At 39.9% G+C, this 25,283-nt stretch overlaps 1 protein-coding gene across 1 annotated transcript in view; it reads right to left on the bottom strand.

Annotated features, from left to right (window-relative positions):
• Positions 1–469: 469 nt before the first annotated feature.
• The window catches only part of LOC112223089 (glutamate receptor ionotropic, kainate 3), a 115,100-nt gene continuing 90,286 nt past the window's right edge, over positions 470–25,283 (bottom strand). The window contains exons 11-16 of the mRNA XM_024386045.2: positions 22,954–23,177; positions 17,061–17,179; positions 9,841–10,058; positions 7,165–7,390; positions 5,228–5,481; positions 470–4,521 (exon numbers count right to left, since the gene is read on the bottom strand). Coding sequence (XP_024241813.1) covers positions 4,129–4,521; positions 5,228–5,481; positions 7,165–7,390; positions 9,841–10,058; positions 17,061–17,179; positions 22,954–23,177 — 1,434 coding nt within the window. The 3' untranslated portion in view covers positions 470–4,128. The remainder of the gene's footprint in view (positions 4,522–5,227; positions 5,482–7,164; positions 7,391–9,840; positions 10,059–17,060; positions 17,180–22,953; positions 23,178–25,283) is intronic.

The raw sequence follows: 25,283 nt of genomic DNA, 5'->3' as shown, positions 1-25,283 counted from the left end.
CAGCAGCAAAGGGGGGACCAACTCCATATTAATGCCCATGATTTTGGAATGAGATGTTCGCCGAGCAGGTGTCCTTTTGGTGATGTAGTGTATCTGGGGCCATTATTCATTGGACAGACTATGCACTACTCTCTCCACTCTCCCTGCTTGATGTGCATGTCTCAGCAAGTCACAATGGTAATATTGTAAATAGCAGGTTTCAAAATGCACAAGTTTCTCTGTGGCGCCCTCCGGTCTTTCATGTCACTGTGAACTTATACTTCAATGATTCGGTATCAGCAAGCTCAGGTAAAGCATGACTTCAAAGGGATATTCCAGCCCGAGTGAATGGATCCATACGGCAAATGGCAACAAAGTTCTCCTTGAGCCAGCTCTGCAGAGAGAGTTTTGTATTCTCAGGTTTAGTTGTATGAATCTAGTCTATCAACTGACACAGTGTCTTTGAATAATAGGACTCAAAGAAGAGTAATATAGTTTTACATGTTTTATTTAAAACTTTAAAATCATATAACCCATACAGCAAACTGTACAATTGAATTATTCACAGTGTTAAAAAGAAAATAACGCAATAGCCTCTCTATGTATTTGTATTTCCCCATGTTTTACTTGGTTATTCTAATAATGGTATTCTCTTAACACATACAGTTATTAGGTAAACAGAAAATGTTCCAAAACGTTACAAAAAACTATATTCATAGAAATTCTGCATGTCCACAAAGAAAAGCCCGGTCGGCACCAACATATCAATCCTATTGTTTGAGAGGTTTCTTGTCAAACGATAGAAGTAGACAATTCAGCTCAACTCAACTCAAAACAAAACATAAATAAATACCTAGCGCTGTGACTGTTTGATTGCTTAATAAAGTGTAACTCATAGCAAATACTGCACATGTTATTTTATTTTTTTCTTTCTTTTTATCTTAGATTTCATAAAATGTTGAAAAATAACTGGATTCGCATTTTGCTATAAAAAAAGACAGTGTGCTTCATAATTGGGATTGATTGAATTAACTGAACTCAAATCTTGGTAGTAAATGTAAATAGTTTTATTAATGGATCACTGATGTCCATTTTCACCACAATTATTTCAGCGAGTATATGGATTAACATAAAAAGCACTAAAGTAACTTGTGTTTGCAGTCAAAGGAGAATTCAACTGGAAGCCAGTCTAACGTGTAGTGTAACAACCAGTCTTTGCCCAACTGCATCATGTGTTTCAAAAGAGAAGAAAAGAGCCAGCTAGATCATACAAAATCTATTCTAAAGAAGTTTCCTCTACAGTTTTGGGGAATTCAATATTACAACGTCACATACACCTCATATCAATATATTAGGTGCGATAAAATAAGATTTACATATAATATTCTACTCTTGATGATCATAATCCAATATAATATATTATAATCCATTCCAATCGAATAAATTAATATGGAGGTTTGGGAAGTGGGAGTGGGGTACAGGTTAGTGGCATATGAAACCTAATTTAAATTAAGAAATTGTGTTTGGCTGAGAGCAAAAATGTATGCATTTACCTGTAAAAATTTAGCAAAATACATTTTCTCCTGTTCATCTTATCTACATATACTCTACTTTGCAGAAGGGAGCTGATTAACATTTATACAATGAGTTTCTACCAAACCAATCATAAGTCACACAGATTTAAGTTCCCTTGAATCTTTACATTGTTAATGTTGAAAAAAAGGAACCCAAGATAGTTTGTCTTTTTTATCAATATTGTAAACCTCACAGAGGTATGCCGTCTGTTCAGCTCCCTATTCCGGCAGCTCACATATAGACTCCTAGCATCTTACAGCTCAATACTCATTGCAGATATACAGTTTATAGGCATTGCAGACAACATAAACCCAGAAAACCCAAACTTCAGATCTTCCATCTGTTTGTTCATCTCATCATCTGAGCATGATAATGATTCATTTAATGATATCTATCTCTAGTGCACAGAATGAAAATCAAATGCAAAAACCAAAAGGGTCTCATCAGCCACTCAGAGCTAGCCTATCTCATTTCCGTAATGGTAGCGTAGCATTCGGTAACGCTGCCACAAAGCTTTAATATCGGCCCTGCAATATGAATAAGCAAAATAATTTGCGTGTCCCGGGGACATTCACTGTTGCCGTGGCCACAAAGTAAACACACGCAGAAGGAATAGTATGTAGTACCATTGAAAGTGATGACAGCATTTGTTTCTTACTCATAAGGTCTCTTGTCCAATGTCCTCTGCCCAACACAATACAAAACCTAGTCATTTACAATCACCTGCAATTGCAGAACTAAAACCAAACAGCTTAAAACAGTGACTATGTAGCCTGTACATCTGTACTGTGCTCTCTGCATTTCTTTCATGTCACTGATATTACTAGATTAGAGTATCTGTTTAGCAGTCAGAAGGTAATTCATTGCAAGCAGCAAGAGCAATTCAATGGACACTGTGCTATTATAACATGGCTATTTCTGAGGGGCCTTATTGTAGAGACACTTTCACAAAATGGAAACAGATGGCTGATTGCCCTCTGAAAATGTTATATTGCCATTGTTTTTTTTAACAACACAAAGCCAATGCAGACAGATTTCTCTGAAATATTTATTAAGTGGACATTGGCAGATATAACCAACTAGAGATAACCAATTAGCCAAGCTAGCCTAGCTAGCTGGCTAACTAACTAACTAGCTGACTATAACCCTAACCATAACCCTTCAAACATGAACGGTATGATTGGGTTTAACATAACCATAAACATGTTGTGCTTTTATGAGGAAATAAATTCAGTTTATACCCCTAAATCGTACAGTTGTTCAACATGTACATATCAAAAAAAGTAATGAGACCAGGTAGTTATTTTAGAGGACAATATAGACTAGTGGTGCAACAAGTATAAGGGGGTTCATGTCCATTTATCATTGGTAGCCAAATTAGAGTAAACTTGAAGTGTTATGTACTTGTATTTTGGTACATGAATACGTTGAAGCAAATCACTCCTCATTCATTATCCCAAGAGTATTGTATATTTGTTTGTTTGATTAATAAGATGCCCCCCCCCCCAAAAAAAGTTATTATATCTGATAGGAACACATTACCCTGTGTTGTAAAGAGGAAAAAGGCCATGGATATTACACTCTAACATAGTCTAATTTAGAAATTTGGGAACAGTATCTCATGAAGCACTTGCATGAGCAGTCACATCCAATGTTTAGTTTTATTTTATGGGCAGATCTTTGGAAATTGGCTAGCTCGTTGTTCTTTTTTTTTCACGGACAAGATTATCTTAATGTCCACAAAACATACGTCTGCAAATAATGTGGTGAAGCACAAACAAATAGGGCACTACATTGTGTTTAGTCACAATAACAAAATGGCACAATATGTGGAAACGTAATTTATTACCAATAAATCAAGGTCTCCCCATTAACCTCAGGATAGCTTCAGTGATGTCAACTCTCTCTCGTTGAACAGTCATTTTTCGTCAAATTAAAGATCTGCAAACCAAGTTCACTGAGTGACTAATGCTCTCTCTTACTGTGGGATTTGCTCACTGTTGGGATTCCATTGCTGTCATCTGCATGTACTAAGGACGTGTTTCTTCTAGTGGAATTATAGAAGTCCGGTGGTCCAAGCCTTGCGTTTAAAAACGCCTCCCACAAAATAGACGGTGACTCAAAGAGAGCAAAACAAAGACTCAATGTTATGTCTGTACAAGGTTTGAGGTAACATAATTTTCTGCTGCCAAAGGACCTACAAACAAGATAAAAAAGAATCAGTCAGAACTTTGACTTTGAATGATCATGATGTGCTATGTGTGACATAATTGATCTCCCATCAAAACCTAATTTCCCATGTCTGTCTGTAGTTCTTTTATTGCCATGCTCAATGAAGCCAACTCTGTCTTTATGCCATTTGTCCAATAAAAAGGTTGAATCATTGTTGTCAATCAAGGATTCCTTGGATATCTTGTGATTCCTTGGTGAGTGTATTTTTGTGTTACGTACGTAAACATCGGACTTGAATACAGATTATTTGGAGATGTTTCCTTTTCCAGGAACGGTTCTTCTCCTCCTCCACCTCCCTCTCTCTCTTTTTCTGTCTCTTTTGGAATACATGGGTGAACACTGTCATACCTGTGTCGCCGATGCTGCCATTTTGATAGTACCATGTTGAGTTAGTGTTCCATGTTTCGTTAGTGTCCCTATGTCGCTGTGGTTGATGGTGAATCTGGTAATCCCCTCGATTCCATTGTCCCAGGTTTCGGGACCAATCACGCCCTCCACATTGCCCAGGAGGCTCTTTCTCTGGGAGGCGCAAACCGTCACGGGAACACGGGGGTCATCCCAGTGTTGCAGCTCATGTTGTCCTTTCCCGGGAGTCGTCGGTCGTTGAACGTGTGCATGTTGATCACTGCATCCGTCTTGACCATGACCGGGACCTGGTGGTGGTGTTTGTGTTTCACACGCCTCCCGCAGGTGAACGACTGTCTGATCTCGTCCACCATGGCACTGCAGAAAGACCTCTGGGCGAAAAGGGCGAGGAGGAGGGGAGAGAAGGGGGGGGGAAGGGATGGGGGTAAATGCCTTAGCTTTAAATGGTTCTGAGAGCAACAAGTGAGTGTCAACAATCAAAAGTACAAAACACATTAACCACAAAACAGTCATGTATGTTGTTCCTCTCCCATCGCTGACGGCCATGTCAAACTGCAACCCCCACCACATGCAACCCACGCAATGTGCACTGTTCCTGCTCTGTCAGATAGATTGAATACAATGGGGTAAGAATATGGCTCTAACTATACAAGAATGCTTGACACAACCCGCTTAGTTGCATAACTCCAATCTGCGATTTACAACTTGAGTTTCATGGTATTCTGACATCTGCAATGACTAATAACAGATTAATTCGGCATGCTCCAATTTACAATTATGCCTGATAAAATGTTCTATTTTATGGCCAAATAGCACAGGGATTATTTGAGGGAATGCAAATCCCTTTAATAAAGGGAACTAAAATGGACAGAGTGCAGCTTGAATTTAAAAGTTGTTTTCATATTGTCAGACATAAGCACAGTTAGGCAAGTTGAATAATGGAAGTGAAGGATCTAAAATTAACCAATACAAATACTGTACATCATGCAAACCATGTCATCCATAAAATAATCACATCAAGTACATAAATTATTGATCAACAATCTTGAATCACATTCATGGGTTTAATATGTACCTGCTCACGTTTCGCCGTCTTCCTTAGCTTGTATATGAATTCGGCTATAGCCACAAAGACGGAGAGAACCAGGCCAGACGCCAGCACTATAAAGATCCCTCCCAAATTCTGAATGCCCATGGGGCCGGCTTTCTCACGGCGCTCTTCGTCCAGACAGCTGCTGCCGCTCCACCACTTCTCCTTGAGCATGTGCAGACGGCCATCCTCCAGAATGCTCAGGATGGCGATGGTCACTTTGTCCCGGTATGGAGAGCCTGTAAGGCAAGCAACAGGTCTGCTTAAGTCTGGTTGTACGATAAGACAGACCACTAGCTGCACCTCGCTGAAGAGGCCACAGGGGTGTTTTCACAACACATGGCTTAAATGTGTATGTTGTCATTGCATATTAATATGCATTCAAAAGTTTGGACACCTACTCATTCAAGGGTTTTTCTTTATTTTTGAGCATGAACAAGGAAAGAAATTCCACAAATTAACTTAAGGCACAACTGTTGACTCCTTGCTGTCCCCAGTCCACCTGGCCATGCTGCTGCTCCAGTTTCAACTTCCACCTGACTGTGCTGCTGCTCCAGTTTCAACTGTTCTGCCTTATTATTATTCGACCATGCTGGTCATTTATGAACATTTGAACATCTTGGCCATGTTCTGTTATAATCTCCACCCGGCACAGCCAGAAGAGGACTGGCCACCCCACATAGCCTGGTTCCTCTCTAGGTTTCTTCCTAGGTTTTGGCCTTTCTAGGGAGTTTTTCCTAGCCACCGTGCTTCTACACCTGCATTGCTTGCTGTTTGGGGTTTTAGGCTGGGTTTCTGTACAGCACTTTGAGATATCAGCTGATGTACGAAGGGCTATATAAATAAATTTGATTTGATTTGATTTGTTAATTGAAACGCATTCCAGGTGACTACCTCATTTTTTGGATACTACACGATTCCATATGTGTTATTTCATAGTGTTGATGTCTGCACTATTATTCTACAATGTAGAAAATAGTAAAAATAAAGAAAAACTCTGGAATGAGTAGGTGTGTCAACTTTTGACTGGTAAATCAAATCAAAAGTTATTGGTTGCGTACACAGTTTTTCAGAAGTTATCGCAGGTGCAGTGAAATGCTTATGTTTCTAGCTTCAATAGTGCAGCAAAAATTTAACAATACACACATTGTCCAGAAATTACAAAATAACAAGAGTAAAATACAATAGCAGTTCATCAAAATGCTCTGCATCGAAAGCATAGATATAGAATGAATGTGTTATTTGTTTGTCCAGCTCGAGAGGACCACCTCCTACCAATGTATCAGTGGGGGATGGTGCTTGTTGCAGGAGTTATGGAGAGCTTGAGAGTATTCATACCATCAACGACATATTTTATCTATTAAAACTTCTTGACGTTGAGCAAATGTAGGCTAATGCGATTAGCACGAGGTTGTAAGTAAAAAGAACATTTCCCAGGAAATAGACATATCTGATATTGTCAGAAAGCTTAAATTCTTGTTAATCTAACTGCACTGTCTAATTTACAGTATCTATTACAGCGAAATAATACCATGCTATTGTTTGAGGAAAGTGCAAAATTTTGAACATTAATAAACAAATTAGGCACATTTGGGCAGTCTTGATACAACATTTTGAACAGAAATACAATGGTTCATTGGATCAGTCTAAAACTTTGCACATACACTGATGCCATCTAGTGGCCAAAAACTAAAATTGCACCTGGGCTGGAATAATACATTATGGAATTTGTCTTGCTTTTCAAAGTTGATGGTACAAAAAAATAAATGTTGAATTGTTTCCTTTCAAATGGTACCAAGAATATGCATATCCTTGCTTCAGGACCTGAGCTACAGGCAGTTAGATTTGGGTATGTCATTTTAGTTCGAAAATTGCAAAAAAGGGGCTAATCCTTAAGAATGACAGATTTTGTTACATCTTACCCATGGGAGTGCCTATTCCATAGCCTTTGCTGTCAATGACGCCTCCAACCTGGGTGAGGTTGCAGTTCCGCTGGGTAATGTAATCAATTGTGGTGGACTCCATGAGCAAGGCATAGTCAGACTTCAGAACCCTCTGGATGCCGTCCTCAATGGACTTGACCAGCGACGTACTCTGTTTACTACTCATAAAAGCCCACATCTTCTCAAAAGTAGACACCTTTGATTTCTGGGGAAGAATTGAAAGTACAATCAATGTTGAATCTCAGCTTGTGCATTACACCTGGTCAAAGGGGCATTGAGTCTAAACAGTACTTTAAAAAAAAATGTACATATTTTCTACCGTGTGTTGATCCCATTGCACATATAGCCCCCATCTTTGTAGCACATAGTATTGGTGTTGAAAATAATCTGGCAATCTTGAGCACCTATCATGCTGTTATTATCCTTTTCCCGTACTTCTCCATCTCGAGGTATGTAAATGCAGGAATAAAGGAACATATTGGAGCCTTGAGCTCCAAGAAAAGGAATAACCTGTGCAATGCCACTTTAACATTCACAGCTTTCAGGTACTGTATCTACTTCGACACTTCTATACTTTCATACATCTATTTATTTATTTTATATAAGAAGTTACTTGTGCCACTGGATACAATCATTTAGTATGGGGAGGTAATGTACATCTATTTTCATCCACAGAAAATAAGAAAAAAGTCTGGATTAATTGAGTTCCTCTCTATTAGCCTTGCGTTTGTCTATGTGATATTTCCTGCTATTTGACAAGGGGTCAAATGTTATTCCATACCTAATTTGAGATAATGACTGTCTCATCACCATAGTCATTTGAAAATATGTAGGATGTCAAAGCTCTTTAGTTACTTAATTCCTGCATTGGCGGTTAAGATGTGAAAAACTTTATTTATAGATGCAGGTGACACACATGCAGTACATCTGATTGTCAAGATAGCATAGTGCGCCAGAGATTACAGTGCAAAGATTTACTTTGCCCTACAGTGCCCTTCCATGCAGTGTGATTTGACAAATCTACAGCTACTCCCCGACCTCTTCAGTATTTATCAGCTCCCTCATCAGCTTCAGTAGAGCTCGTTAGCCCTCCCAGTGATAACGAGAAGGGCACTTGAGCTCTGCAATTGATGAGGTAATTATAGACACCTGTGTCTCCTCTGACTAATAACAATGCAATCATATCTGTCACTAATCAAAGTAAACACGCTCAAGGAGTAAAATCCACTTTTTACTGTGCCGAGAACTTACAGCAAGTTCTTGAGTAATTGTCAATCTTTCATTTAGAGAAGGTTCAAATAGATGGGTATAGCTCAGGGTAGACAGGCAGCCATCAGGAACTAAAGGCCCTGATGAGTAGATGATTAGTAGGATAAGGTTTCAGTAGGGGCTGGAGCAAAAGCCTGAACACTCAGTAGCTCTCCAGGAGGAGGGTTGGCCACCCCTGGTTTACACCATAGCCAGTAGTTCCAATGGATAGGCAACTGATGACTCTAATTTGGTATAATCACAAATTCTAGTTACTCCATGGACCATGCCTAATCCCTCATTGAACTCCATGTTAATCAAACCTTATGGAATAGAACGGGTACTAATGTGCTCTTTCTCCCCTAGTGGATTTTTTGGTGGTCACAGGAAATCTTTATGTGGGTGAAAATTCTATTGGTGGATATTCTGACCGGGTCATAGAGCAGCGGAGACAATGCTAACAGAGAGCAGTAAGAGAAATTATGAATAATAATAATAATAATATTTGCCACATGCTTTTCAAAAAAACAAAATGCCAATAAATATAATATGATTAAACCAATATAAAGGAAATAGGGATGACAGAAATAGCAAATGGGCCAGAGAGAAGTCAACTAACATACATCCTCAATTATATTGTCAGGGCAGGGGAAACTCCTAAGATACACTCTTTAGCAGAGGCACACATATTACATAAGGTATTTATGAACTATTCAATAGAGAATATTTGAAAGTGTTAAAATTGGACAATCAAATAATCTGTTTTCCTTGCTATTGTGTGCCATAAACACATGAGCTTTTCCCTTGTCCATGAAACATGTTCCATAGAACTGTGTCCAATGTTTTCCATTTCTTACACAGAAAAACAGCAAACCCTTACGTGTTATTCAGCACCACAGTAACAGCATCGAAGTCGAAACTCAAAATAATAAAATAAAGTTGAGAACACTGCAGGGCAAAAGCTGAAACTTTGGAATAAAACAATTGTTTTGGGAGGATCCCATAAAACAACGTGGAGAAGTGGAGAACTTGCTTTTGCAGTGGGAATTAAGATCTAACTGGAAATAAAAAAATATATTCAAAAATGTATTTTGTGAAATAATATGATTATTTATTTTATTGAGAAGCATACTGTATATAAAAAAGTACTGATGCAGCATCAGTTCTTCATAAACAAGTTTTATGACAATATAACTGTGTGTACTCAGCGTGCTTCAATCAATGAATGGGGCCGTATTCAAACTACTTAAAAAAGACTGGAGAAATTAAATGAAGAGATTTAATTCTGTTCTTTTCGGATAACGTTCTTGGCAGATTGTTCATTTAACACGAGTAATGAAATCAACATGAAACAAAGCACAACTCAAAACCAAAGCAAAGACAGACCACGTCTTTTAAGATGCATACCTTGAAGAAAGACATGGTGGCACTGTCTTTGACCACACCATACTCAATCTTGGTCTGCTTGGCGATGTCGTCGGCAGAGTCCACGGGCGACTCCATGCGCTCCACGGTGAGGAAGGCGGCCAGGTTGGCCGTGTAGGAGGAGATGATGATGAGGGTGAAGAACCACCAGATGCCTCCGATGATCCTGGTGGACAGGGCTTTGGGCATCAGCTCAGAGCCTGGATGGAAGACAGGGTGAAGGAGAACAACGGTCATCTTACAGATACACTGTAGGTATTCAGTCGCCAATTGTTTAGCTCACATTTTGGCTTGAATTTTGGCTGTAGTGTTCATATACATATTCCATGATATATTCGGTCATTTCCAGACAATATTTCTGTCCATTTAGGGGACCCATTTGAACTCAAGAGTACCCCCAGAGGTAAAAGTTTAGTGTAGCCCCTGTAATGGAGACATTTGACATCACATACGCATCTTCTTTATGTACGACTGTTACAGAATATAACAAACACAATGGTTATGTGGTTGCTTTTTCACATAAGGTGATCAATGGAACACACATACTGTACACTCTTGGTCTTACTCAAATTCTCAGATGGAAAACAACTAAAGGGGCATATCTATGTACCTGGCAGCCTTATATTTTAATTTGACTACAATTAGCTGGCTATGAAGAAAGCGGATGAGCAGAACATTTTGGGGGGCGATCCCAAAATCTAATGCCAGATACAGAGGATTCCTGTATCCAAACAAACCCTCAGTCTAGGCTGAGAGTTCATTTTAAAATAATGGTCATGTTCCAAGCTGACAATATTCCAGTTGTGTTGCATGCACCATCCAATGGTTGTGTGCAAGTAATCGACTGCAGAGTCAGCTATCTGATTGCTATACCATATGATGATGTTAGTTGAAATGTTAAACACCTATACGTGCATTGTGAGATATCAGAGTCAGGTTAGAATCAGGTTTATTGTCGTACAAGAGGAAAATCCTAGCACAGCTCACACATGAACGCAAGAAACAAAAAGGCAGACATAAATAATACCCCCCCCCTCCCTCCCTCCACCTGCCCATAGAATTGTTCATTATAGTGATAGCCCCCAGGATGAAACTCCTCCCGAAGGGCGTGGTGCGACACTTAATTGTCCAGTATCTCCAACTTGTCAGTAGACGATCAAAGCAGTAATGGAGTGGGTGGTCTGGGCTGGAGATCTGGCATGCATCTGCAATGTAGTCAGCCTGGAACGCGGCCTCTGATTCCACCAAGCTTAACTTATTTTGGCTGGGGGGCAGTATTGAGTAGCTTGGATGAATAAGATGCCCAAAGTAAACGGCCTGCTCCTCAGTCGCTAATATATGCATATTATTATTAGTATTGGATAGAAAACACTCTGACGTTTCTAAAACAGTTTGAATGATGTCTGTGAGTATAACAGAACTCATATGGCAGGCAAAAACCTGAGGAGAAATCGAAATCTGAGGTTGGTATGTATTCAACACAGTTCCCATTGAAATCCCTTGAGATATTAATGAAGTTGCACTTCCTAGGGCTTCCACTAGATGTCAACCGTCTATAGAAATTTGAATGAGGCTTCTACTGTGTTGTGGGACTGAATGACAGCAGAATAAATCAGGTGTCTGGCAGTCAGCCATTTCATGGTCATGCGCATTTCACATGATAGTGACCTGCGATCCATGGCTCCTCAAGACAAAGGAATACTCCGGTTGGAACTTTATTGAAGATTAATGATAAAAACATCCTAATGATTGATTCTGTACTTAGTTTGAAATGTTTCTTCGACCTGTAATATCACTTTTTGAAGTTTTTGTCCGACGTAACGCTGACCAGAACGAGCGTTTGGATATGTATACCAAACGCGCTAACAAAAGTAGCTAATTGGACACAAATAACGGACATTATCGAACAAATCAAGCATTTATTGTGGACCTGGGATTCCTGGGAGTGCATTCTCATGAAGATCATCAAAGGTAACGGTATATTTAGCATGTAATTTATGGTTTATGTTGACTACAACATGGCGGCTATTTTGACTTGATTGTTCTGAGCGCCGTCTTAGATTATTGCATGGGTTGCTTTTTCCGTAAAGTTATTTTGAAATCTGACAAAGCGGTTGCATTTAAGGACAGGTATATCTATAATTCCATGTGTATAACTTGTATTATCATCTACATTTATGGTGAGAATTTCTGTTGAATCGATGTGGCTATGCAAAATCACTGGATGATTTTGGAACTAGTGAATGTAACGCGCCAATGTAAACTCAGATTTTTAAAATATAAATATGAACTTTATCAAACAAAACATACATGTATTGTGTAACATGAAGTCCTATGAGTGTCATCTGATGAAGATCATCAAAGGTTAGTGATTCATTTTATCTCTATTTGTGCTTTTTGTGATTCCTCTCTTTGGCTGGGAAAATGGCTGTGTTTTTCTGTGGCTTGGTGGTGACCTAACATAATCGTTTGTGCTGCTTTTGCCTTAAAGCCTATTTGACATCGGACACTGTGGTGGGATTAACAACAAGACTACCTTTAAACGGTATAAGATACGTGTATGTTGAGGAATTTTAATTATGAGATTTCTGTTGTTTTGAATTTGGCGCCCGGCACTTTCACTGGCTGTTGTCATATCATCCCAAAGAAGTTTTAACAGACAGAAAGCACAAACAGATGGTGGAATCGGTTCTGGTGTTTTTGAAATAATAAAGTGACACGCGTTTGCTTCTTCGTTGTGGGGTTTCATTAAGAACCCTGCCACTTGGCATGTGTCCAATTAAAATGTCACCAAGACAAAGAGGTCACATCTAAATGTTATTCTGCTCTTTCTCTGCCTTTGAAATGTTCCACCTCCTTTGCCACAGCCATATGTTCCCTGGACCCGTAAAATGGCTTGCATGGTATACATGCATTACATGCTTGCTTTTATATGGGCTGTTGTGTCGATTTTGTGTTTTGTATTCTTCTTTGCATGATTTTGAATTGTGTGGAGCAGTGCCTCACAAATAATGCATGCATAACATACATCCATTTGAGACAACTTACATTTGACAGGGTGAAAATGGCTTATCAGTCTCTGGACATAAATGTTCAATTACTTAGGTTGGCCAGACTGCCTCCCACAGCATTTAGTATGACATTGTGAGGTCCTCTGTCAGTTCAATTCCCATATATCTTGTTTACAATAGCTTTTTGACTACTTTATTTTCTGTCCCTGTCGACGTCTAAAACAACCTCTCCACCAGAGGTTGAGTTCAGTGCCCTCCACTACTTTACTGAGAAGATTTATGAGGGCAATTTTGAAGAGTAACCACCCCACTGAGAGGAGGTAAAGTGGTCAGCTTTTTAACCTTCCTTACCCAATTTGATTGGATTTGTCCTTTGTAATTTGACAGCCTTACACGGTGGCAAACAAGGCCAGTATTGTAACACTCCAAGGTAAGAACTATCACTTAAGTGTAGGAGGACACTCAGCTCAGCAGTCAAACTGGTAAGGAACTGGAATAACTGGTAGCCCAATTGGATTCCAGGCCATAAAATGCTGTTGTCAGCTGTTGTCGCACGGTACCTAGAACACTCAAATAAATACTAAAAACAGATTGGTCATACAGTGCTGCCGAGGAATAAAAACCTTGTCAATGCACTACGCATCTCATTGAAGAAGGACTTCATGTCTCCTAAGCCAAATAAGTATAAATGTCCTTTCAGAGCAGAAGATAATGACGCAATTCCAGTCAACAAAGCAACACAATCTGAGTGACTGCAGTGCTGCTGCAGCTAGAATGGCTAGGTGCTGACATCATAGTTTCAAGTTGTAATGTCATGTGCACAAGTACAGTGAAAGGCCTTGCAAAACACTATGACAAAACATTAAAATATAAAGTATGTTACATAATGGGGAAGTGACTAAATACACACTACGGTAAAATGGCAATTTTATTGAGAAAGGTATTAGGCTCAGGGATGCTGAATGAATTAAGGACATTTTATTTTTTGTGTAAAAGCACCAGTTGGCAACCCATCCCCTATGGGATTAATTGACACAAACAAACATTACAAGAATTCACAGTGATGATTCTTGATGCTTGTAATATTACATACAGTAGTAACATTTGTTGTGATCCACCTGTGTGAAATTTGTGTGTTAACAGTACCGTCTATCACCCATAATGCAATATACGACTAGCAAAAAGCATTCACAACTACTCGTGGCTCCTTATAACAGCCTTGACAAAAGCACACATGCTTAAGAGTTATATTCTCTGTGGATTTAGAAGCACTGAGTACTATTAAATGCAATGCCCTGGCTTTCTCCCCAAGTTATTTTCCCCACAAGCAAAGATTCAATTTAACATCAGGGAGGCACCTCTTCCCGTGAGAATCATTACCTGAACTTAACATTCTCTCCTTCGTGGCATCATCACATAAACACACACTCTCTACACCAGAGGCTGTTACTGCTTATTAATCTCTTTTAAAAACTGAACGTCATAAAAAACTAAAATTGTTTTCCAAGTTGAGAAACTGTCTTCTCCATATCGGGATAAGATAACTAACACCGATAAGGTCAAAACAATGCCCCATGACTATAAATGCAATATTTCGTATAGCTTATGTTACTTACACATTTTGCATATCAATATAGCAACTTATTTTCATGTTTCACCCATTTTGCAACACCTCAGACACTGTTTGCCATGAGCAAAGCCTCACACGGCCCAGGGCACGCCTCTTTTGAAGCATGCAAGGTCTGCTTTTACACCTCTCCATTTTGTGTATTCTTGTTTTGTATGACACCTCACTCCTACAGACAAGCTGGCAGGATTTTGATTTATTAGGCTGTTCTTCCTCTTCCAAACATAGCCATTTGCATTTTAAACATGTCAGTGAAATGGCTTCTACCTCAGCGACTGACGGTGAATTTGGCTGCAGAGCATAAGGTGTCTGGTTTGTATAACAAAATGGACCCCTTTGGATACATATTTGGTCCATTTGTATCAGGGCAGAACACATAGCACTTTTTGCACTTTCCACTGGCACTTATTGTATTCTTTCCAGCATGGAATTAAATGAAGTATATTTCTCCCGCTCAATGGTTTTTCCTTTTAATGGTTTGAGTGTGAGTACCTGCTGAACTGCATGGTCATTTTTTCTCTCACACACCAGCCACCATGGCCACCATGGCCAGTCCGCCTCTGGCTACAGAACACATAGGTGCCACAATTACTCAATACTAGTCCATCTAAACAGAGATAAACATGCGCAGGCAGCACATGGTGCTCCAGGGTGAGCACTATGTTATTGCTGCATTGATAAATTACATGATCAATCGATTAGATAGTATAAAGGTTTGCTATGAGGAGATGGATAAAAAAACGCATTTCTGTGGGTATGTCTTCCAGAGAATCAATGTTTGACCTACATTTTTAGTTAACTGCAAATGATGCAGGTTATTTAATTTTTTTCACTTCGTCATAGGGAACTAAGTTAAACTGGGAAAAGGCAACATGTTTAAAGAGTAGTTGTAACTTGCTAACGTAATTGTTCTAAGCGATTCCAGACCACGTTAGCGCTATGATCTTAAAGGGATAGTTCACTCAAATTCCAAAAGTAAATCCTTTGGATTTTGTTATCCTTGCTACTGTCACCAAATGCATTTTTCTTTTGCGCTTGTGTCCAAAGAACAATGCAAGTCAATATCCCAGATAAAATCATTTTCCGTGTTTGATGTCCAAATCATTTTAAAATAACTGTATAGAGTTAAAAAAACAAAAAAACCATTTTAGACACTTTGGGATGATTTGGCAATGAAACGTCTATCTATCAAGGAAGGTTATACTCATAATGCAAGTGGACTTCAGCGAACCACCTCCGGTACACTTTACTTTCTGTGACCTAGTTAACTCTTAGACCCTTTTGCTGTGTCGAAGTAAAATATCCTGTTGTATAGTAATGTAATCTTGGGGAACAACATTAACCTGCTTACAGGAGGACAGTATCAAAGGAACAATATTCTTTAATTATTTATTCAATATTATTTTAAGTTTTAATTTCAAGATTCAAGACCTACCATCCCAATGACAAAGGACCATCAGTCTTGTTCAAAGATGAATCACCAACTTCCTTCTGTTTTGCTCGTTCCTCTCCTCCCTTTCATATTTTACTGTTAGCCTCCACTCACAATGCAAATTGTCTGAGATACCATGCAGCTACGCGGGAGAGCTGCCGGAGGAGCACAGCTTTTGTGCTTAATGGATTGCCGCATTTGCTGTCCTTACTGGCAGAGATCCACCGTCGAGCCTTGTCGAGCCTCCCTAATTTGTCTTGTTACATTGAGGTTAAACATTTTATTAGTAGCTCTTTTTTTAAATCCTCGGCTGACTTCATTACGTCAAAGCATTTATGGGGCTCCATTTGCTTACGAATGTCTTCAAGGGTGGACGAGACGACCGCATTAGCTTGGTGTTGCCGTGATATCCTTCCCCTCAACCTTCCTCAGATTTGTGTAAGCTTACACAGAAGGTGGAATCATTCAAATAGGTATTTTGGGGGTTGGGGAAAGACTAAAGCTAACAGTCTGCTCTAGCATAAGAAAGATGCTGAGAATTGACATACTTTCATATTGACATACTTTCATATTATGAATAAAGGTCAATAATGGCACTACTCCAGCACCATAAAAAGTGTCATTTAACAAAATGTAATTTGTCCCGAGAGCTGAGCTGTGTGGGGGTATATATTTTGACAATGGGTACAAGGACTCGGGAAACACAACAATATAAACGTCAACCTTGTGTCCATAGCCAATGCCAGCGAGGAGTGACAGCTGGCATTTGTCAGACACGTTCACCAACTTACCCTTTCGTCCCAAAACACAAACAGCTGTGTTATGGGGAAACAAATGCAACCGTGTTTTCTGTCTTTTACCTGCCACATTCTGACAGGTGTCTGACACCTACTCCTGTTTCTATGAGCAGGCAGGGAGGTGACAACAGCTTTCTTTTGTAATGTACGTCTGAGCTGCAGTTGTTCCTGACAGGCAAGTGTATTCTAAAACAATGGAAATTAGGTAGCTTGTCAGTTAAAGAGGTGAAGAGAGGGAGGGAGAGGGAGGGTGGCTGTGCAGAGGAGGAAGGGAGTGGAGGGGGGACTGTTGCTCTTGACAGGTGAAAGAGGGAATAAGCTAGGATATACCATACCTTGCTGCATGAGGGAGCCCACACCGAACCAGAAGCTGTTAAGGAGGGTGAAGTTGTTCTCTACCACATCGGATCCGGGATTGCAGGGATGGGCGTCGTACCATTCGTATGGACTGAACCTACAGGGAGGACAGGTGGAGAATGATATCAGGAACAAAGGCTCCAGTGTACCACAATTTTGGCATAATAGTGTATTGTTACTGTGGGGCTCAGTTAACCCTGATGAGGCATGGGGAAAGAGATAATGTGTATTAGAATTCAATCCCTTTCTCACCAAAATCAATATCAATATAGAAATAATGGATACTCATGTAGCCCACCAATGTTTGCACACAGATATTATATACAAAGAAAGAGAAAAATTAGTTTGAAGTAAAACTATGACTCAAAGCAGTGTAATAATCAATGATATAATATAACCGTGTTCATATTGTAATATGGGGATGAGGGGGAGGGGGGTAATATAGGGACTTACACAGATCTGAAATATTGCTCCCAAGTTTACATGTTTTATGCATGGGTATACCTATCTTGGATTCATTTCATGCTCTTGCCCAGTAATCCTGTGGCTTTGGGGTTTGAACCATAGTAATGCATCTCAAATTGGTTCTAATAAGACCGGAACAGAAGCTGTGCTTAATAATACATTCTAGTTCTCTGCATCGAAGGCCTCTCCGCTGGATAGAGCACTCCTGATGTGTCCTTGAGCCTAGCACTTAACCTGAATTTCGCCTGACAAAAACCACCCATGAAGTGTTAGCCTACAGTGTCCCTAAAGAACTGTGCAACCGTGGGCACATATTACGGGTTGCACAAGGAGCCATATTTTCATATGGCTTTTTACTCACGATACAAACAAAAGACAAGCTGTAAAGACGTCCACATGTATTGTTTTCAGTAAATTGATTGTTTGGTGTACATTTGACATAGCATTTGTCAGCTGTGTTAACGTGCTCTTATGTGTCCTTGACGATGGCTGTCTGTCAACCCTGTTCAAATCAAAAAGGTTTGCGGTACCTTTATACATCTCTGTGCTCGAAAGGTAGCTAACTGTCCACCAAAAATGCCACTTTCAGGACGACAGATATTGAAATGTCATGTGAGAGAACGTGAGGCAAAGCTGGAAATGTAGTAGAATAATACCTGCGAAGCCCGTGGATCCACATACTCTGCCATTTAGTGTCTTTTCAAAGTGCTGCACACCGTAAATCCTTTAATATCGACGAAACAGTCACTTTTTTTAAAGGCAGATGGCGAGATAACACATGGTAAATGTCAGTGCTTTCCCTTCCTGAAATTAATTTGGAAAATGTTTCAAATACGATCTGATTTATTCAGGGTGTTTTGCTGTCAGAGGGGAGGAAGAGGAGGCTTAGATCCTTCGAAGCCAGATGGCAACTCTTCTTAAAATATCCTGCTTCTATTTACTGACTTTCGTGAAAGTTGGCCAATGAGCGGAGATAATTAGGTAACTCTTTATTTTGATAGTCCATCAGTAACATTTCAAATCTTAATATCTACTAACCCTAGCACTAAACCTAATCTGAACCCTTACCCTTATTCTAAACCTAACCCTAACCGTAACCTTAGCAAGCAGCTGCTATCAACAAATAGTTTGTTGATAGGATGGTGCTCTACAGATGATCCAAATGAAATGATCCCGAAAATAGTCTCTTTTCAAAAAGAAGAAACTAAATCAAGACCTTCAAAAGTTAGATGTCAAATGCCAATGATCTATTTTTACATCGTCAGTCACTGTGACATTTATGCTGAGCGATATTTGTGGGTGAGGACCATATACAGTGTCAATAAAGTGTCTCCCGAAACATTTGTTGTATTTAATGCAGTGGTTCCCAAACTTGTTACAGTCCCGTACCCCTTCAAACATTCAACCTCCAGCTGTGTACACCCTCTAGCACCAGGGTCAGCGCACACTCAAAATGTTTTTTTTGACATCATTGTAAGCCTGCCACACACACACACACACTATACGATACATTTATTAAACATAAGAATGAGTGTGAGTTTGTCACAACCCGGCTCGTGGGAAGTGACAAAGAGCTCTTATAGGACCAGGGCAAAAATAATAGTATAATAATATTCAATACATTTTGCTCTTTTTTTAGCCATCTTACATATAAAACCTTATTTGTTCATACAAAATGGTGAATAACTCACCACAGGTTAATGAGAAGGGTGTGCTTGAAAGGATGCACATAACTTTGCAATGTTGGGTTGTATTGGAGAGAGTCTCAGTCTTAAATCATTTTCCACACACAGTCTGTGCCTGTATTTAGTTTTCATGCTAGTGAGGGCCGAGAATCCACTCTCACATAGGTACGTGGTTCCAAAGGGCATCAGTGCCAAGACAAGAAACTCTGAGCGCAGCCCTTTCCAGAAATCTGGCAGTGGCTTCTGATTAAATTACATTTTCACAGAACAGCTTGTTGCAATTTCGATGAGGCTCTCTTGTTCATATATCGGTAAGTGGACTGGAGGCAGGGTATAAAAGGGATAACGAATCCAATTGTTTGTGTCGTCCATTTCGGGAAAGTACCTGCGTAATTGCGCACCCAGCTTACTCGGGTGCTTCACTATATCACATTTGACATTGTCCGTAAGCTTGAGTTCATTTGCACACAAAAAAATCATACAATGATGGAAAGACCTGTGTGTTGTCCTTGTTAATGCAGACAGAAAAGAGCTCCAACTTCTTAAGCATAAACTCAATTTTATCCTGAACATTGAATATAGTTGTGGGGAGTCCCTGTAATCCTAGACTCAGACCATTCAGGCGTGAAAAAACATCACCCAGATAGGCCAGTCATGTGAGAAACTCATCATCATGCAAATGGTCAGACAAGTGAACATTATGGTCAGTAAAGAAAACATTAAGCTTGTCTCTCAAGTCAAAAAAACATGTCTATACCTTGCCCCTTGATAACCAGCACACTTCTGTATATTGTAAAAGTGTTACATGGTTGCTGCCCATATCATTGCATAATGCAGAAAATAAATGAGAGGTCAGGGGCATTGCGTTAACAAAGTTAACCATTTTCACTGTAGTGTCAAAAATGTCTTTCAAGCTGTCAGGCATTCCCTTGGCAGCAAGAGTCTCTCAGTGGATGCTGCAGTGTAACCAAGTGGCGTCGGGAACAAGTCTTTGCATTTTCATGTTTTATTTCTAAATGCCTGCGCAAGAGTGAAGGTTTGCCGCGAGAGAGTAACGGTTAATGTGATTGGATGTTAATTATTTGACTAGGCTACCTGTATTTGACATTGTGTTGTTATTTTGCTGAACGCTAGATGGTTTAATTTCATTTTTGACAGTGAAACGAGGCTACTCAGGCAACAAACAAAAAAAATCACCCAAATGTATAGCCCCGTTGGAAAATATAAATGTACTGTTTGAAAATGTGAAGACATTGGCATTGCGCATACCCCTGGGGGAAATAGCTGATTTAATGGAACACATAGCTTTGCATCTCCATTTGCCTCCATTTAATGGGGAAGGTGTTTAAAGATGGCGGCATCCATGCACTTAATAGAAATTCATTGTTTACCAAATTCTCTGTATTGTATATTGCTCTATGTTACAATATTTTTGTATCGTCATTAGCACAGTATGTACAGTATACATGAACACAATTTTAGCAGACAATTTTAAAAACCAAAAAAGTAGATTGTGCTGATTAATGGCGCATTGAACCATGTCACGCACCGTAATTTAAAAACTAAATGGATAGTTGTAAAACCATGACGTCACATTTTAATTCCAAAATCTTTATGCACCTTCGCCACTCATTGTGTGTTTTTCATTAAATCAGGTCACACTCTAATGATGCAACAATCTCTCCAAAAAAAATCAGTCCTCTAAATAGCCTGAATGAGATTCAGAAGCAAACCCTCGCTTCTCCCTCGTTCTCGGCAGCTAGACAGACATAGCAGAAGCACCTGAAGCGGTAACTCAAAGAAATTGAAACTTGGCCAATGTGTTGCTATTTGAAAAGATAAGGATGACTGGGGAAAAAGTCCATTATTACACACTTGCTAGAGCGTACGTTCTTATCGACATTGGCATGGTAGAGAAGAAGTCTTATTTTGTCATCTGTATTCCACTGCCCATTTTTATCTTATGGAATTTCAAAGATATATTTTCCAGATCCTGGATAGTGTAATGCAGCATTGAAGCTTGTGATGATTTCTACCCCCCCCCCTAGTTACATCCTTAAAGAGATGCCAGGTTTTAAGAGCACTGATAAGGCAAGTGCATACAGTATACTCTACCGGGCATTGCTCAATGTTTTCTCTTTCGTACTTAGAGCATGGTTGTGTTTCATTTTTTTGTTTTCACGCTTCTGTAAGCACTCGAGTAGGTTTCCCATATTGTTGACCTATAGTCATGGACTCCAAGATGGCTGTGGCAAAGCATAAGGCTTAGCGCTTTCATTGTTCTCTTCTCATGAGTGCCTGCTCAGTGACATGGATTGTGATGGTCCAGAAAAGCTTTTTGATTTCAAAGTTGTCTGAATTGTTTTAAACTACAGACTATCAATCAGTACAAGTACGTGCCTACCTGATATTGAACACATACATTTGCCTTTTTCATCAAAGCGTTCTGGTTTTTCTAACATCTCAAGCACCCATACATCCAACTGCTATTTGAGCCTTCTTTTGGCTCAAATCACTTCTGCTCGCTTTCTAGGCAGATCTCCAAAGAATGATGCAACAGTCAGAGATTATTTTTTAGTTATACTTATAGAACAGGGTGCTAAAACGAGCTTGTGAGCTTGTCTCAAGACATAACGGGAGAGGTTTGAGGAATGCAGCTGGCTCCTCTCAGAACCCCAAAAGCCCCTTCAAAAGCTCCACATTCTCAGAACTTCCTCAAGCACCACTTTGCATTTGGAGGCACCAGGAAGCAGTGAGAAGCAGTGACAATGACCACCCAAGGCGAGTAGGATGCCTGCAAGTGGCACATGGGTTCTTTTCTTTATCTCTTATGTAAAGAATGCCACAGAAAGTCTCAGGAACACATTTGGAACACATAGGGAAATATTTTAAAAATCAGAGATACTCTTCAATGATCTCAATCTATACTAATTTCATGCATTTACTAATAGGTTCAACTTGCAATGATTTTCAATGATTTGTGGGGAATGTGGAAATGATAACAAGCAGAAGTAAATGTCATGAGAGACATTTTTTTATTATTATCAAATTTCTTTCTCCAGGTATCGGCAGGTATTTATTTTTATACATTTCGAAGATGAAAGTTGTTCAAAGAAGCATTACAACTGCAGAGAAATTATACCGGAAACGCTTTGAATCGGAGAGCATAACTTCGCTGGTGGTTTGCTACTCTCATTCTTTTCCTCCAATGCTGGGCTCCACAGAGAGCCCCCGCTGACATAACTGCCTTGATCACTACCCACCAGCTCACACAAAATGTTGGACTTGTACCAATTGAACATGGACCTACTGCCGAGCAGAGACCTCTCCTTATCCCCAAATGATGGAATCACTTGAGACGATCATTGACTGACTCAGTTCTGCAGAGATTCGGATTGGCCAGCCTTTTGTGCACTATATCTTCCCAGATAAAACATTTCCACATAGCTGCAACCATACACAGTTGCGGGCATTAAAGCGTTAGGTTGCGCCTTGGTTTTGGCATGTTCAACATGGTGTTCTCCTAGTGAAAGACAGTGTTGTCACAAAAAATTGTACATCCCTGTACAAGTTATTTTTTTAACTAACTTTTTAGTGCCTGCAACTAACTTAGCCCTACAAGTAGAATAAACAAAATATATCACTCTCACTAAAGTTCAATAAACACAAACCCACACAGACAGGCAGATCAGGAAGTAGCCAAGAAATGTCTGGGACTCACCTAGCGATGACGAAGAGGACACAGCTGACGCCTAGGTAGGCCAGCAGAATATAGACCCAGATGTCAGGGGTCATGGGGTTGAGGAAGGAGAAGAAGCCGTTGTTGGTGGTGTTGGGCTTGCGATACAGGATACTGATGCCCATGCTCATGAAGGGCTTGGAGAAGTCCACAACCTTCTCACGCAGGTAGGTAATGGTAAGAGGGGCCACAGCCAAGTCGGCTCTCTGTAGGTGAGACAAGAGAAGGGACGATCAATCAAACGATCAGACCCTTTCGCTAGCTTTATTACCTTTGTTACCCCAAAGTCATAAGACTGCTGAATAGTTCATTAAACAGCTACCCGGACTTTGTGCTTTTCACCCCCTACCTACAGTACATGCACATAGTGCTTCAATCAATCAATCACCTAACCAAACCTCCATGTACATATTACCTCAATTAATCACCCAACTACCTCGTACCCCAGTACACTGACTCGGTACTGGTAATCCTTGTATATAGCCTGTATATAGACTCATTATTGTTCTTTTTAGTGTTCTTTTATTTTGTTACTATTTTATTTGTATCTTTTTGTTCATTTTCTTAGTTTTTAAATGCATTATTGCGAAAGGACTCGTAAGTAAGCATTTCACAGTGAAGTCTACGCTTGTTGTAGATCGGCGCATGTGACTAACATTTGATTTGAGCTTCTATTGCTGGTACTTTCATTGTTCTTCAGGTATTTTTGAAAATCATAGTTCTGCATGAGCCATTGTTGTTACACAAAAAGGTACATGACACTTGAAAACCAGTTTGAGGAAAATAAAATACATTGTTAGTTTCATAACAAGTACAGTGGCTTGAGAAAGTATTTACCTCCCTTGGAATTTTTAACATTTTGTTGCCTTACAACCTGGAATTAAAATAGACTTTTGGGAGGGGTTGTATCATATGATTCACACAACATACCACTTTGAAGATGCAAAATATTTTTTATTATAAAGCAAACAATAAATAAGACCAAAAAAAACGAGTGTGCATAACTATTCAACCCTCCAAAGTCAAAACCTTGTAGAGCCACCTTTTGCAGCAGTTACAGCTGCAAGTCTCTTGAGGTATGTCTCTACAAGCTTGACACATCTAGCCACTGGGATTTTTTCCCATTCTTCAAGGCAAAACTGCTCCAGCTCCTTCAAGTTGGATGGGTTCCGCTGGTGTACAGCAATCTTTAAGTCATACCACATATTCTCAATTGAATTGAGGTCTGGCCTTTGACTAGGCCATTCCAAGACATTTAAATGTTTCCCCTTAATCCACTAGAGTGATGTTTTAGCAGTATGCTTAGGGTCATTTTCCTGCTGGAAGGTGAACCTACATCTCAGTCTCAAATCTCTGGAAGACTGAAATAGGTTTCCCTCAAGAATTTCCCTGTATTTATCATTCCTCCATCCATCATTCCTTCAATTCTGACCAGTTTCCCAGTCCCTGCAGATGAAAAACTTCCCCACAGCATGATGCTGCCACCACCATGCTTCACTGTGGGAATGTTGTTCTTGGGGTGATGAGAGGTGTTGGGTTTGCGCCAGACATAGCGTTTTCCTTGCTGGCCAAAAAGCTCAATTTTAGTTTCATCTGACCAGAGTACCCTTTTCCATTTGTTTGGGGAGTCTCCCACATGCCTTTTAGCAAACATGTTTGCTTATTTTTTTTCTTTAAGCAATGGCTTTTGTCTGGCCACTCTTCCATAAAGCCCAGCTCTGTGGAGTGTAAGGCTTAAAGTGGTCCTATGGACAGATACTCCTATCTCTGCTGTGGAGCTTTGCAGCTCCTTTCAGGGGTCTCTTTGTTGCCTCTCTGATTAATGCCCTCTGTGCCTTGTCCATGAGTGTTGGTGGGTTGCAGGTTTGTCTATTTAAATTACAGGTTATAATACAACAAAATAGGAAAAAACGGCAAGGGGGATGAATACTTTTGCAAGGCACTGCATTAAGTCCTGTAACATATGACATACTTTGATCAAATAAAAGTTACGTTTAACTTTACACCAATGTAATTTCGCGGAGATCACAGGTTGCCCCCTCCAATTTTTCTCCAATCTTTTGTTGTTGTTGTTCTCTACATAAATGATGAACACCTGCCCCAATGAATCACAAGAAACAAGGCCCATTCCCACATGCTTTCCCACCAGCTTCTCCCCATGCCTCCACTATCTGGAGCCTCGTACCTTCTGACTCATATAGCTCTCTGAGATACTGCCCTGGCAGGATCTGACGGTGAACGTTGCGGCCCATGATTTTGCGTCTGGCTGCATATTCAGAAGGTCACCATTCACATTACCTACCCCCACACCT

This window comes from Oncorhynchus tshawytscha, linkage group LG23, assembly GCF_018296145.1.
Source record: "Oncorhynchus tshawytscha isolate Ot180627B linkage group LG23, Otsh_v2.0, whole genome shotgun sequence".
NCBI classification, from domain to species: domain Eukaryota; kingdom Metazoa; phylum Chordata; class Actinopteri; order Salmoniformes; family Salmonidae; genus Oncorhynchus; species Oncorhynchus tshawytscha.
This window is presented reverse-complemented; position numbering and strand designations above follow the sequence as displayed.